This window comes from Lathyrus oleraceus, chromosome 6 (assembly GCF_024323335.1).
Source record: "Lathyrus oleraceus cultivar Zhongwan6 chromosome 6, CAAS_Psat_ZW6_1.0, whole genome shotgun sequence".
NCBI lineage: Eukaryota > Viridiplantae > Streptophyta > Magnoliopsida > Fabales > Fabaceae > Lathyrus > Lathyrus oleraceus.
Genome location: NC_066584.1, coordinates 183,496,647 through 183,512,371, shown reverse-complemented (window position 1 = coordinate 183,512,371; position 15,725 = coordinate 183,496,647). Strand labels below are relative to the sequence as shown.

General features: G+C 38.2%; 1 protein-coding gene across 1 annotated transcript; it reads left to right on the top strand.

The window, feature by feature from the left end:
• The first annotated feature begins 990 nt into the window (after positions 1-990).
• LOC127094644 (uncharacterized) lies at positions 991-1,601 on the top strand. The gene is made up of 2 exons (XM_051033451.1): positions 991-1,265; positions 1,373-1,601. Exons 1-2 carry the CDS (start codon positions 991-993, stop codon positions 1,599-1,601), a joined length of 504 nt encoding a protein of 167 aa, XP_050889408.1.
• Positions 1,602-15,725: the final 14,124 nt, after the last annotated feature.

Below are 15,725 nucleotides of genomic sequence, written 5' to 3'. Positions count from 1 at the left end.
CCTTGGGGAACTTACTACTATAAAGTCATGCCATTCAACTTGAAGAATGCATGAGCAACATATCAGCGCGTCATGGTAACACTCTTTCACGACATGATTCATGAAGAGATCGAGGTTTATGTAGACGACATGATTGCCAAATCCAGAACTGAGGAAGATCATCTGGTAAACCTGAGAAAGTTTTTTTTTAGACTCCGAAAGTTTAAATTGCGTCTGAATCCGGCTAAATGTACTATTGGGGTTCGATCTGGTAAACTCTTGGGTTTCATAGTCAGTCAGAAGGGTATTGAGGTTGATCCCAATAAAGTTCGAGTCATCCAAAAAATGCCAGCTCCCCGAACAGGAAAAGAAGTCTGAGGCTTCCTTGGGCGACTTAATTACATCTCTAGACTCCTATCTCACTTGACGGCTACCTGCGAACCGATATTCAAATTGTTGAGAAAGAACCAATCGATTGTGTGGAACAACGATTGCCAAGCGGAATTCGATAAAATAAAAAAGTACTTACAATAACCACCAATCTTGATACCACCGGTTCCCGGTAGGCCGCTCATTATGTACCTCACAGTACTTGATGAATCCATGGGTTGCGTTTTGGGTCAACATGACGACACATGCAAGAAAGAACATGATATCTACTATCTCAGCAAGAAATTCACCGAATGTGAGAGTCGATACTCACTTTTAGAGAAGACTTGTTGGGCTTTGACTTGGGTTGCTCGACGCCTGAGACAATATATGATTTTCCACACTACTTTATTAATATCCAAGATGTATCTGATAAAGTATATATTCGAAAATCTTGTTGTTACTGGTAGAATTGCCCGGTGGTAGATGTTGTTAACCGAGTATGATATATAGTATGTGACCCAGAAAGCAATAAAAGGGAGTGTTTTGTCTGACTATCTCGCTCACCTACCTGTCGAAGGTTATCACCCGTTGAGGGTTGACTTTCCAGATGAAGATATCATGTTTATCAGAGACTTCACTATGCCAGGCTTCGAGGTGAGCCCCGAGGAAGGCCTCGAACCAGGATCGTGTTGGATGTTCGTGTTCGAAGGTGCCTCGAATGCTCGAGGTCATGGTATAGGTGTTGTTATCACTTCTCCAACTGGTTTCCACCTTCCGTTTACCTCTATATTATGTTTTGACTGCACTAACAACAAGGCAGAATATGAAGCATGTATCTACGATTTAGAGGCGGCAATCGACTTGAGGATCAAGATTCTTGAGGTATTCGGTGATTCAGCTCTGGTATCAGTCAGGTGAGAGGCGATTGGGAGACTCGGGATAACAAGTTGATACCTTATAAAGAGCATATCAGAAAACTGATATCCTATTTTGATGAAATCTCTTTTCACCATATTTCTAGGGAAGAAAATCAGTTAGCAGATGCTCTAGCCATGTTGGCATCTATGTTCAAGGTCAAATGGAAGAATGAAGCACCGTCCATCCAGACTGACCACTTAGATGAGCCAGCACATTGCCTAGCAGTTGAGGTCGATCCTGACGATAAGCCCTGGTTCTACGACATAAAAACATTTATGGAAAAACATCAATATCCCGAGGGTATATCCATTACTGATAAGAAGGCTCTGTGAAAACTCTTTTCCAAGTTCTTCCTAAACGGTGATGTGCTATACAAGAGGAATTATGATACCGTACTGCTCAGATGCGTGGATAGATACAAAGCTAGTACAATCATAAAGTCCATACACGAGGGTTGCAAGGGTGTACATGCGAAGGGTCCTGCTATGGCCAAGAAGATCCTCCGAGCGGGGTACTATTGGACGACCATGGAGGTTGATTGCTACAATTTTATGAAAAGATGCCATAATTTCTAGATATATGGTGACAAGATCTTCATGCCACCTACCCCGTTGAATGTTCTAACTTCTCCATGGTCCTTTTCTATGTGGGGCATCGATATGATTGGGATAATAGAGCTCAAAGCTTCCAATGGACATCGATTCATCCTAGTCGCTATTGATTACTTCACGAAATGGGTCGAAGCTACTTTGTATGCCAATGTCACTCGACAAGTGGTTGCCCAGTTTATCAAGAAAGATATAATCTGCCGCTATGGAATACCTAGCAAGATCATCACTGACAATGCCAATAACCTCAACAACACTATGATAAGGGAGTTGTGCGAATAGTTTAAGATCGAGCACCACAACTCTTCACCATACCGGTCCAAGATGAACGGCGCCGTAGAAGCAGCTAACAAAAATACCAAGAGAATCATCCAGAAGATGGTCAAGACATACAAGGACTGGCATGAGATGTTACCCTTTGCTCTGCACGGCTACAGAACCTCGGTCTACACATCCACTAGGGCGACTCCATACTCTCTGGTTTATGGAATGTAGGTTGTCCTACCGATTGAAGTCGAGATTCCTTCACTCAGGGTCATCATGGAAGTTGATCTTGATGAAGCTGAATGGGTTCAATCTCAGTATGACCAGCTGAATCTGATTGAAGAGAAGCATTTGACGACCGTCTGTCGTGGTCAGATATACCAAAGACGTCTCAAACAAGCTTTTGACAAGAAAGTTCTTCCTCGTGCATACCGCGTTGGAGAACTCGTGCTCAAGAGGTATTATGCTATTCACTCAGACCCGCGAGGCAAATGGACTCCCAACTATGAGGGACCTTTCTTCGTTAAAAAGGCCTTCTCAGGTGGGTCTCTAATCCTCACTATAATGGATAGGGAATATTTTCCCTCGCCATTGAATGCAGACATAGTCAAAAAATATTACGCCTAAAAAGAAATTATGAAAGCCCGCTAGATTAATCTCCGCAAGGTTAATCTAGGCAAAAATGGCTATCCCGATGGACCAAAAAATGATTTGTCCATGCAAAAGTTAGGGAACACATATGAAGCTCGCTGAGTCGAAAACCCGAAAGGGCGACTTAGGCAAAAAGGAGCATCCTGGTGGATAAAAAGAATTGAAAGGTCCTGGAAAAAGTTAGGGATAAAGGCATTCACCATGATCCTTGGGTCCATACGCTACAAGCTAGACATCAGAGGGTCAATGACCGATCCAATCACCGTCGATTGAAGCAAGGTTTTAGGGATACAGGTTATACGGTAGAATGAGGCCAATGTTGTAATCAATGGAGAAAATCATACAAAAATATTTCCCATTGCCATTTCAATTATTTTTTCAATTTTTTGCAACGTCCTCATTAAGGGCGTCTGCATCCTTGTACTCACCATATGTAAAGATTCCATATCAATAAAATTCAGTTGTTCCATCAAACATTTTATTCTATGTTTTGTATGCAAAATAATTGGCTTGTCTTACTCACATAATGCTTTAAAATTTTGGGGAATAATAAAAAGCTACACTAAAGAGAAACACTTTGCGTTACTGTTAAAACCTGATAAACCTGATAGGTGATCGGTAACTCAACAGTAGTATTATTTGGATACCTGTGACATCCAATCAGCTGGGACACCATGTGGGTTTCGGCCTTTCAGTGTTCCTTAACGGGCAGAAAATTCCTCAATGGCAGTGTCGGCACCAATTAAACTTCTCGGCAATTATGTTTTAATCCTCGATGACGAGTCAGAGCTCTCATCACAATAAAGACAGATCCCTACAAATGACAAATAAGCAAACAAACATGCATCATAAAAAATAACCATACATCATGCACTACATAAAGCATTTTCCCTACACTGGTGATAGAACTTCGACCACCTGTTGAGCAAATTTCGGGCACGTAGGTATTTAATCACCTTCCACCTTGAATACCCGAAAAGCTCCCGTAATTCTGGTATTCATGTTCATGAAGATTAAATAGGGGAAACTGTTGTACCCCAAAATTTTCCCTTCCCTTTTCTCACCTATTAGTCCAATCACTTGATCAGGAGATAACTTGCATACATTCATAATTCACCCACATGCATCATTCCTCATGGATTCAGAAGAGAACTTGGGCTTATAAAGCTAGGGCTTGTATGGATATCAAAGCCCAAGGACAGGGGCCAACCATGTCACCAGCATGGGGGATATGAAATCCTAATGATGGTGGTGAAGGTTTGATTTCAACAAAAGCCTCACCAGACAATCTTCTAGGGTCTTCATGGAGTTTCCCTAGGCCTTGTCTTGGTCTTCAAAACCCTAATGCAGGTTCACACACTAGAGGACTGATGGTTGGAGCTTATGGCTTGATTCAAAAGACTTGCTTGAGGGGTAAGCCTCAAGGAAACCCTAATCTAGGAGATGGTGAATTAGATGAACTAGGTGGCCTAATTGTGCATCCTTGACCCCTTAATCTTCACCTTTTATCAATATGTTTGGCCTAACCCTACTTTGGTCTCCTATGGGCGTTGGTTTTGGTCTCAAGGTCATGATATTGTTCATGGGACTGTGGACACATCTATGGTCTTGGTCATCCAATTAACCAAACTTCTGGTGTATCAAGCCAATTGCTAGTCATGCCATTTGATTCATGGATATTCCATTCAAACCCTAATCTTATGCCCTTATTTCATGGCCTTGTTAACATATATTACCAAGTCAAGTCATTTCCTTTTTCAAAGACAAGCAATCAAGTCATAAATAAACCAATTTCAAACCATTTTTCAAACCATTTCAATACATTTCATGTCATTCTAAACCATTACATTTGATTCTACATAAGAAAATACAAGCTTGACATTTTTGACCAAATGTTGACTTTGGTCAATAGTTATTTTTGGTCAACTTTGACCAAAGTCAACCCAAAATCCAAAAACCCTAAATTTCTAACCAACAATTCATTGCCCATTTATAAAGAAAATACAAAGAAAAATGAACTTTTGACCAATTGTTGACTTTGGTCAACTGTTGACTTTTGGTCAACTTTGACCAAAGTCAACTCAACCCTTTTTGGCCACCTTAGATCTAATTTAATCCACCTAGCCTTGATTCATCATCTAAAAGTCATAATTTCTTTCCTTTTCTTTGTTTCTTCATTTCCAAGTAACTTGGCCCATTTCCAAAGTCATGTACACCATACCATGACTTAGACTTTGTTGCATTTCTAACCATAACTCTACCTTGCCAAACAGGTCCTGCATCCACCATACCGAGTGTCTTGGTCACACAACTAAGTGTTGCACATACATTAATCAATTGGATAGAATAAGACTCATGAATTTAGGTTTCAACTCACCATGAACTTCTTCCCAAATCAGAATACAGCAGGAATAACTCATACCTTACTCAAACATTGCAGCTTCACCTACAAACCAAAAGCAAGTAGCATCATGCAATAGAGAAGATACCAAATGGACTTGCAATGCCATATCAATCACGATACCACAAACAAATGCATACATTACATGATATGTTGCACCATGCTGGACAAAGCTAGACTCCATGATGCAGGATACAAGTCATGAAGGTAATGCACATTTAAGACTTGAAACGCATCACCAAGTTGTGCAGACCAAGAACAGGCCAATGTAGCACAATAATGAACCAACACAAGGCCAAACGCAAACCTCACACATCCTGCAAAACCAAGGCAGAATGGCATTAAAATAGGTCCTTAATTCATGCTGCAATGCAAGGACTCACCTGCCAGCCAAGAACCATCATGAACCTGCAGCCAACACACTAGGAGCCATGCCCAACATAAGCAGGAAACAGAGCCATAATGGTATAGGATAAGGGGGAAAGACAGGTTGCAAAGTCAGAAATGGAGCTAGCTTCATCATGCTACATGGGCACAAGTCTTGACATAGCAGACCTGTAAGAGAAACAAGGTCATACATGCCATGTCATCCAAAAGTTAACACTGAAAACATCCTACAATGCAAAAGCCAACCAACAATTAACTGAAAGCACACCATAATTCAAACAAGGCAGTCCCTACAACATGAAGCATGTCAACCCATGAGTGGAACTAGCTATGCACAACATCATACATGATGCAAACCAAGACCATCCTGCAGTGAAGCCAATTACAAGTCAGTGGCATCATGACCCTGAACCAGTCCACAAAACATCAAACAGAGTCACCTGCATGATGCCTATCAAGCTTGTACATCAGAGTTGCAGACTTATTGCAAAACAAGACCATAAGAAATACTTAGCTATCACATACCTAACTTGGTCAATGCAACTCAAACCCCATTAATACATCTGCAACAATAGATAACCATTCATCTTGCTCAATGTAACATGCCAATGTAGAAGATTACAAACCAAGTGCGACCTTCAGTACAACATGAGCCAGTGTTTACAACAATCACCATGACATCAACTTCCAATCAACTAACCTAACACTACCAACATCAGTAGCCAACCATGTAAACCCTGCAATGACACAACCATAATACCTACACAACATAGTTCACACACATGCATTGCAAAGCCAAGTATGAACCTGAACCATGTAGTGCATCATCATAGTAGTGTAATACACACCTTAAAATAATACCCTGTTCCAAGCCTGCATCAAAGTGATTCCATTGTTAGCCATAACCAAACCAAGTGTGAGCAAGACTTGCCACAAGGTGATGAAAACAGGCAGATATCTATGCAAAGCAAATTCAAACCATGACCACTGGCTAAATGAATTTCCTGTTATGTAAAAATTCTGCAGCAAAACCAAGGAGGTTATGGGAAGCAAAACAAAGGAATGAGTGCAAGTAGTGGAAGTATACACATGTGTGAATTTGTAGAGAAATGATCAAAACATAAGCAGAAGAAATAACATTCACCATAATGCAAATCATTGGCCATGGGCATTCAAAGATACTTGTTTAGCAGGTCAAGGATTAAAGTGCAAAGCCAAATCCACTTAAGTGGTAACCTGCAGCAACCAGTTAAAAAACAAAATCATTCACCAACTAAGATAACTATCACCAACTAATTGAGTCATTCCTAACTAACTGAGTGTATCACTTATTAACTAACTGAGTTATCAGTTAACTCAGTGAGTCAGCACTAACTAACTCCAACCCTTCTCCAGCAGACTCCAATCCTAACTCTAAACCTATCTAATTCCCTAACCTCATCTCTATTTAAACAACTACACTATCATCTTTGGGGGGCTTGAACACTTTGCTCAGAAATTCTCTCATTCCTCAATTCATTCCCTCTCCCTCACCAGAGCTCCATTTCTCTCTCAAAAAGCCATTGAAGCTTCACATTGAAGCTTCAATTTCGCTTGAGCTAAACCATTGCATTGTCATTTAGCCATTCTCGAATTCAGAAGAAGAAGAAGAAGAAGGAAGAAGGAGAGTGCAAATCAAGATCAAGAACTCACCTGCTGAAGTTTTCCGATCGTCTTCTCCGGTAAGTCTGTTGCTCTTCTGTGATGTTTTCTTATTTTTAGCGTATCGGAGTGTAGCATTGAGGATAGGAAGAGAAAGCCCTAAGGTGTTAGAGGTTAATTCAAGATCAACGCCATTTAATTTGACTTAGAGAGGTTAGGGTTCTTCCACTGTTTAGGCTCGATTCGACCAATCCGAGAACCATTTCCCAAATCCGTTTCCATATTCGTGTTTAGCATAGATTTGTGCATCCAATGGTGGTGGTTATTTAGGATAGGCCTCCATCATCACTGGCGACAGTCGTAGGCACGGTGGTTCATGGTGGAGGGACGATGAGATAGAGTTGAGAGATTGAGCGTGTAGTAAAAACTAGTTTGAAACTGTTGACTTGAACAAGTCAACAGAGTTAAGGGATTGGGCTTAGTATGTTCAAGCCCATTGAATTCCGCTTCATACACCACTATTGACATACAGCCCCCAGTGGATTTTGAAAGAAATGAGATTTGGGCTTAGACAAGCCCATTGGTATTTCTTCTGATTCACCATGCGTTTCGCTAGCACACCCCCAGGAAACGATTGAAGTGGTGATGGGCTCAGACACAACCCATGTGGCTTTTCTATTTCACACCCACCCTCATTCTTGGAGTGTACTTTCTGCACCAAAATTTAGCGTTGGGCTCGCCTAAAGCCTAGTTGGTCATTTCCTAGTTTACACCTCCCATGTAATTACATTTCTTTTATTTTTCTTAATTGTTTTTCTTTGCAATTAGATCAATCAGGATAATATTATATGCTAATTAGATTGTTAGCTTAATTATGTTAATAAATCTTTATTTTAGGATTTAATTAGCATATTAGGATTTAATTAGAATTTCATTAGAATTAATTAGGACTTTTAAATAGAAATTTAATTAGGGTTTTATTTAGAGTTTTCTAATTAGGAACCATTTAGGCTTGATTAAATTTAGGATCTTGACATTTCTCAACATTAGGCTAATTTCTAAACATTAGGTTAATCAACTTTGGACCATAAAATTAGACATATTTTTGGTAAATGACCATTTTGCCCTTATGGGCTTATTTTTGGTATTTTTGTGTTAGAATTGCATGCTCCCCTTAGGATTAGAATATAATCATTTCCTTACAATTTTAGGACTTAACATATAATTTTAATCAATATTTTGACCAATATGTACATGCTCCCTTAGGACTTCTAACTTAGAATTTTCAATAAATTTCTAATGCATGATCCCTTAGGATAGTTTCTAACAATTACTAACTTTGAATAGATCCAAACTTAGTTCCCTAAGACAATAAAACAAAACCAATGATTAAATTGATCAAAATCAATTTTGATTAATTAAATCCTTTGAACTTGTATAATCCCAGTCTAAATGTAGTGGCCAAAAGACCCTTGGTCACTTAATAAGACTTTTCTTCCAAGTTATGGAGCTCAAGGCCTCAAGACAAGATCTTCAATCAAGGCATCCTCAGTCATACCAAGCAGCGGATTATTCAAGCACATCAAAGGTGGCATCTTCAACACTTGTTAAATCGAACTTAGAAGAGTGTGACACGAGCCTTAAGCAATAGAAAAGGAGTGGGACTGGAGTATTCCTACCCCCATTCTGAATATCTTTGGGTATGGGATGTATGACCCAATGCTCATCGTATTCACCTTTATTCATAGACTTTAGCACAATTCTAACCATACGATTAACAAGTCTATCTTCACAAAGAAAAAACAACAAAAAGCAAGGACAACAATCAACAACTTATCAATCATGAATCAAGTTGTACGATACGAGCCTTAAGTAATGGAGAAGGAGTGGGAATGGAGTATCCCTACCCCCATTCTGAGTATCTTTGGGATGGGACGTATGAGCCAGCGCTCATCGTATTCACCTCCATTCATACACTTTAGTGCAATTCGAATTAAACGATTGATAAGGTCTTCAATCATTTTCCATTCTCCATTCTATTCAACTCTCTCAATCATTTTCCATTCAATCATTCCATCATCCATTCTTTTGCCTCCATCATCTTGTTTTCATCCCTAATGGGCTAAACTATGAAAGCTCTGATTTCCTCATTGCACATTGAGGATACGTAGGCAGAAGAACCCAGTTTCTTCACGAGCTGCCTTATATATTTCTACCATATTTGTTAACCCATCACTCTTTCATCAATCAATTCCTTCTTTTTGAGATTAAATATCATTCTTCCTTGGATTCCATTCACATCCTTTTAGGACGCCTAATGAACAGTCCGTCTTGTGAATCGAGGGTTGTTTGGTTTGTACCCAGACATTTAATTCCTTTGTTTTTGGTTATTCCACTACATTGATACCATGCCTCAGGCCCCTCACTTGTTGGTTTACCTTTACTATTCTGTTCAGAGTTTATTTCTTCATGGATCCAAGATACTTCTTCTCTTTGATCTCAAATTGTTTGTTCCCCAGCAAGTGATATATGTTTCCTTGTGCCAATCAATACTTCCTTTTTGATTCCATATTCACCCTTTTAGGACGACCTAATGAAATGTTCGTCTTTGTATCAAGAGTTGTTTGGCTTATTGCCATACAATTACCTCTCTTTGTTTCCAGTCATTCAACGATAGTGATACCATGCCTCAAGCCCCTCACTCGTCGGTTTGTCTGTTTACTCTTTGATTCAAAGTTAGTTTACCTTTATGGATTCCCATGTTACCATTTTGTTGGTACGAGTTATAATTGTTCATCACTTCAATCATACTCCTTTAGTTGTTTGTCCTGTCAGCCCTCGGTGCTTAGACAAACACCTTTTTTTATTCCTTTCCTTTATGTTCGTAGTTTCGAACTACGATTTCTCTGATTTTCTCATTGCACGATGAGCATGTGTAGGCACAAGGATGCGAATCCTTGGCGAGCATACTTCTATTTATTCCTCCTTCGCCTTAGGGAATCACTCACATCTTTCACTATCCATTATCTACCTTCGATCATGAACCATTCACACAGTGACATATTATACCTTTGACATCGAAATGCACTTTCTTTGGGATTCCATATACATCCGTTTAGGGCGTTTAATGAATAGTCCGCTTTTGTACCTAGAGTTGTTTGGCTTATATCCAGTAATTTAATTCCTTCTTTTTCGGCCAACCATATAGTGATACCATGTCTTAGACCCTTCACTTGTGGTTCATGCCACCTTTCCCTCTATGGTACAAATTCCCTTTCTCCTATTAATTCCAATACACTTTCACCTTTCGATTTCAAACAATACTTCTTCAGTCACTTGTTACCAAATATTCAAATTATATGACTTCGGTCACTTCACTCCATTCATTTCCATGATACGTTCATACTCTACCTCCATTCACTTCATGTGATACACCTATTCTTTGAGCCAAATATATTATACCTTTGTGCTCCATCTTATACCCCTTTTTGTGAACCAAGAGCCGATTTATTCGTCTTGTCCGACCTTGTAGCTTAGACAAACATCTCCTTATGTACTTTGCAGTTGTGTGTAGGCAACCCTTTCTTTTCCGTTATTCCAATACAGTGATACCATGTCTTAGACCCCTCACTTGTTGGTTCATACCAGTTTTACTCTTGGGTTCACATTTTTACCCCTTGTTGGAGTTCAAATCATATTATCCTTTGGTTTAGACCACACCTTGATCACACTTCTTTTCATCTCCCACCTTTAGTTCTTCGAACTACGGAGCTCTGAATTCCTCATTGCACAATGAGGATACGTAGGCATGAGGGCCCTAATACTCACCGAGCACTTTATCTATTTCTTTCCTTTTGCCATTCTTTTGCGAGTAATCTTTAGCTAACACCTATTCGAGCGAGAACAATCAAAACGATTCCCATGGAGTACCATGGATGTTTGGGGTGCTAATACCTTCCCCTTGCATAACCGACTTCCTTGCCCAACATATCTCTTTCCCCCGGGTTTTATCGATGTTTTGCCTTCCCTTTGGGGATAAATAAAGTTCGATGGTGACTCTGTTGCATGTTCGAGCATGCGATATGCTCAGGTATATTTCCGCTAGCTTCAGGTACCACTTTTGTTTCATCCTTTGTTATCATCAAAATCTTAGAGATGAATTTTAGAGACTAAATTTGTTCTTACAAATACTTGTGTTGCTATCTTTTTGTTATTAACATTTTAGTGGTGTTCTTGAGTTGGTAAAAATATTTTGTTTTTTAAAACCCAATTCAACCCCTCCCCCCCCCCCCTCTAGTGTTTTTCACACCTTCAATTGGCATCAGAGCTCCGATTCTGATTGTGATAAAATATTTGTCAATACTTCAGTGTGTTCAGTACCGATCGAGTTTTATGTGAGAAACAATGGGCCCTCCTAACGCTGCTAACGTTGTTAACAATAATGAGAGAGATCACTACAGTGCTAAACCACCAATATTTGATGGTGAGAAATTTGATTACTGGAAAGATAGAATTGAAAGCTTCTTTCTTGGATACGATGTTGATCTTTGGGATCTTATAATCGATGGCTACGTTCACCCAGTTAATGCCAAAGGAAATAATATAAGAAGAAATGCTATGTCTGATCAACAAAAGAAATATTTCAAAAATCATCATAAGGCCAGAACTATATTGCTAAATGTTATCTCTTATACTGAGTATGAGAAGATAACAAATAGAGATTCTGCCAAATCCAAATTTGACTCTCTGAGGATGACTCGTGAGGGGAATGATCAAGTAAAGAAGACAAAGGTTTTGGCCTTAACCCAGAAGTCCGAAGCATTCAGAATGGAGGATGAAGAAATTATTGAGACTATGTTCTCAAGATTTCAGATGCTTGTTGCAGGATCGAAAGTTCTAGACAAAGGATACTCTATAGTTAATCATGTCAAGAAGATAATCATAAGTATCCCTAAAAAATAGAGACCTATGGTAACTGCTTTGAAGCTGGCAAAAGATCTTAATAGTATTAGTCTTGAAGAACTTGTTAGTTATTTAAGAAGCAACGAGATTGAACTCGAGGAAGATGAACTCTAGAAATGAGGTAAATCTGTTGCACTAAAATCCAAGCCTGAAAAGACAAAATCATATCAAGCCGAGGAAGAATCAGAAGGTTCTGATGAAGACTCAGATTATGATGATGAGTTGTCTTTGATTTCTAAGAGGGTCAACAGACTCTTAAAACACATGAAAAATGATCAAGGGAAGTTCAGAGGATCTATAAGGACTATTGGTCGTTCTGATTCTTCGTTTGGACAGACGAAGCAAGGTTTTGAAAAAGAAGTTATCTGCTTTGAATGCAAGGAGTCAAGCCATTACAAAAATGAATGTCCTAAGTTGAAAAAGGACAAAAGGCCTAAGAATAATTTTTCTAAAGGCAAGAAGGGGTTTATGGCGACATGGGATGATTCAGAATCCGAAGAAGAAGATTCTGACGAAGAATAAGCCAATGTTGCATTGATGGCAACTACAGTTGATCCTGAAGGTTCTGAAGAACCTGAAGACAAGGTGCTGACAGAATCAAAATTAGAATATGATTCTGAAGAGGTATTTCTGAACTATCTCGTCCTGACTTAGAATTATATCTCTCTGAAATACTGGAAAAGTACAAGAGTCTTTAGAGTAAATACAAGGACCTTAAACAAGTCAAGGTAGTTGCTTCTGAAACTCACAGGAAGATTGAGAAAGATATTTACTCTCTAAATGAAAAAGTATTTAATTTAGAAAGTAACAACTCTGATTTGAAAAGCAAAATTTCTAAACTAGAGGAAGAAATAGTCTCATAAGCCTCTGGTACTAATTGCGTCATTAGATATGACAAAGCATTCTAGTACTTTCTGGCTAAAAGAATAGATAGAAGAAAAATGGATTCTTTAATCTATGGAGTTAGAAGAAATGGAAAGAAAGGTTTAGGTTGTACCAAAATTATAAAACCTGACGAAAGTCAGAAGGTAAAACCAAAACCTCTCTATGAGCATTTCATGCCTACTGGCACAGAGCTTGATGTTTCTGCACAGACACAGAAACATACAAAGGGTAAGAAATAAGTTCTGAAATCCAAGTGTCATACTCAAATCCCATGTGATTATCCTTCTTCTCAAATACCCAAAGTTGTAAGAAACTCTGGGAAAACTAACAAAAAAGGATCCAGAAAATGGGTACCTAAGGATAAAAAAAATTATGTTGCAGACATCCTTAGAAGCTCAGCTGAAACTCCAATCATGGTTCCTGGATAGTGGATGCGCGTGACATATGACAAGTAAAAGGTCTATGTTCAAAGATTTGGAAATTAAGCCTGGAGGCTTTGTTGGTTTCTGAGGAAACCAAATATGAAAAATCATTGGCTCTGGAACTATTGGTAACAGTAAATTTCCTTCTATTACTAATATTCTTTTGGTCGATGGTCTGATGTATAACCTGTTGTCTATTAGTCAACTTAGTGACAATGGTTATGATATCATTTTTAATCAAAAATCCTGTAAGGTTGTTATGCAGAAAGATGGTACAGTCCTTTTTAATAGAAAGAGAAAGAACAAGATTTACAAAATTGGATTTTATGATCTTGAGGATCAAAATGTAAAATATTTAACGTCTGTTAATGAGGAATAATGGGTACGACAAAAATGTTTGGGCCATATTAGCATGAAAAAAATTTATCATCTAAATAAGCTTGGATTAGTCAAAGGCTTACCCAACCTGAAGTTCACTTCAGATGCTCTTTGTGAAGCATGTCAGAAATGAAAGTTTAATAAAACATCATTCAAAGCGAAAACTGTTATTTCTACCTCTAGACTGTTAGAACTTCAACATATTGATTTATTTGGACCAATGAAAACTGCCTCTATCAATGGAAAGCATTTTTGATTGGTCATCATTGATGACTATAGTCGATGAACATATGTAAAGTTCTTGAAACATAAGGATGAGGCACATTCTATGTTCTCTACCTTCTACTCACTAGTGCAAACAGAAATGAATTGCAAAATAGTCAAAGTCATAAGTGATCATGGTGTAAAATTTGAAAATAAAGAGTTTGAAAATATTTTTCATGCAAATGGTATTTCCCATGATTTCTCTTGTCCTAGAATTCCACAACAAAATGGAGTTGTAGAAAGGAAGAATAGGACCCTACAAGAAATGGCCCACACCATGATCCAAGAAACTAATATGGCTAAGCATTTTTGGGCAGAAGCAGTTAACATAACTTGTTATATTCATAACTTGATTTCTATTAGACCTATTTTGGGAAAGAATCCCTATGAGTTATGGAAGAAAAGAAAGCCCAACATTTCTTACTAAAGAGAATATTGGCAAGTTTGACTATAAGGCACATAAGTCCTTATTGTTAGGATTTTCTTAACGCTCTAAAGGTTACAAAGTTTTTTACACTGAGACACGAATTTTCGAAGAATCAATTCATGTTAGATTCAATGATAAGATTAACCCAAAAAAGTCAAAGCTAGTTGAGAAATTTCCAGATTTGAAGATTAATGTTTCAGAATCCAAGGATAATGATTATGGAGAAAAAGACTCAGAAGGAAAAAGCTAAAGAATTAATAGAAAAAGACTTAGAAGCGACTCAACCGGAAGTTTTCGTTGGTCGAACTCATCAGAAGAAGCGTAGACCAAGAAATTCTCTTTCTAAATAATTGATTTTGGGAGATAAAGACGCATCAATCAAAACCAGATCTTCATTCAAACCTTCTGAAAAGACTCTTCTAGGTTTGGTATCTCTGATAGAACCCACATCTATTGATGAAGCTCTTCTGAATAATTAATGGATTCTGGCTATGCAAGAGAAATTGAATCAATTCACCAGAAACGACGTTTGGTATCTTGTTCAGAAACCAAAGGGTTTCCATATTATTAGAACCATATGGGTTTTCGAAAACAAGCTCAATGAGAAGGGATAAGTTGTCAGAAACAAGGCTCGACTGATAGCACAAGGTTATAGTCAGCAAGAAGGTATAGACTATTCAAAAACCTTTGCTCCAATTTCCAGGTTAGAGTTTATTCGTCTTTTGATTTTGTTTGTAGTCAATCATATGGTTTGAAGCAAAATCCTGACTTTATTTTTAAACTGAAAAATTCTTTATATGGTTTGAAGCAAGCTCCCAAAGCTTGGTATGATATACTAAGTAACTTCCTTTTAGAAAATGATTTTACTAGAGGGAAAATGGACACAACTCTCTTTTGAAAAATATTTAAGAACGATATTCTGGTTGTGCAAATCTATGTTTATGATATTATTTTTGGTTCTGCTAATGTTTTGTTGTGCAAGGATTTTGCCAAGTCAATGCAAGCAGAGTTTGAAATGAGTCTGATGGGAGAACTCAAGTTCTTTATGAGAATCTAGATTGATCAATGTTCAGAAGGGACATACATTCATCAGAGCAAATATACAAGGGAACTTCTGAAGAAGTTTAACTTGTCAGAATACAAGCAAGCAAAGAATCCAATGCATT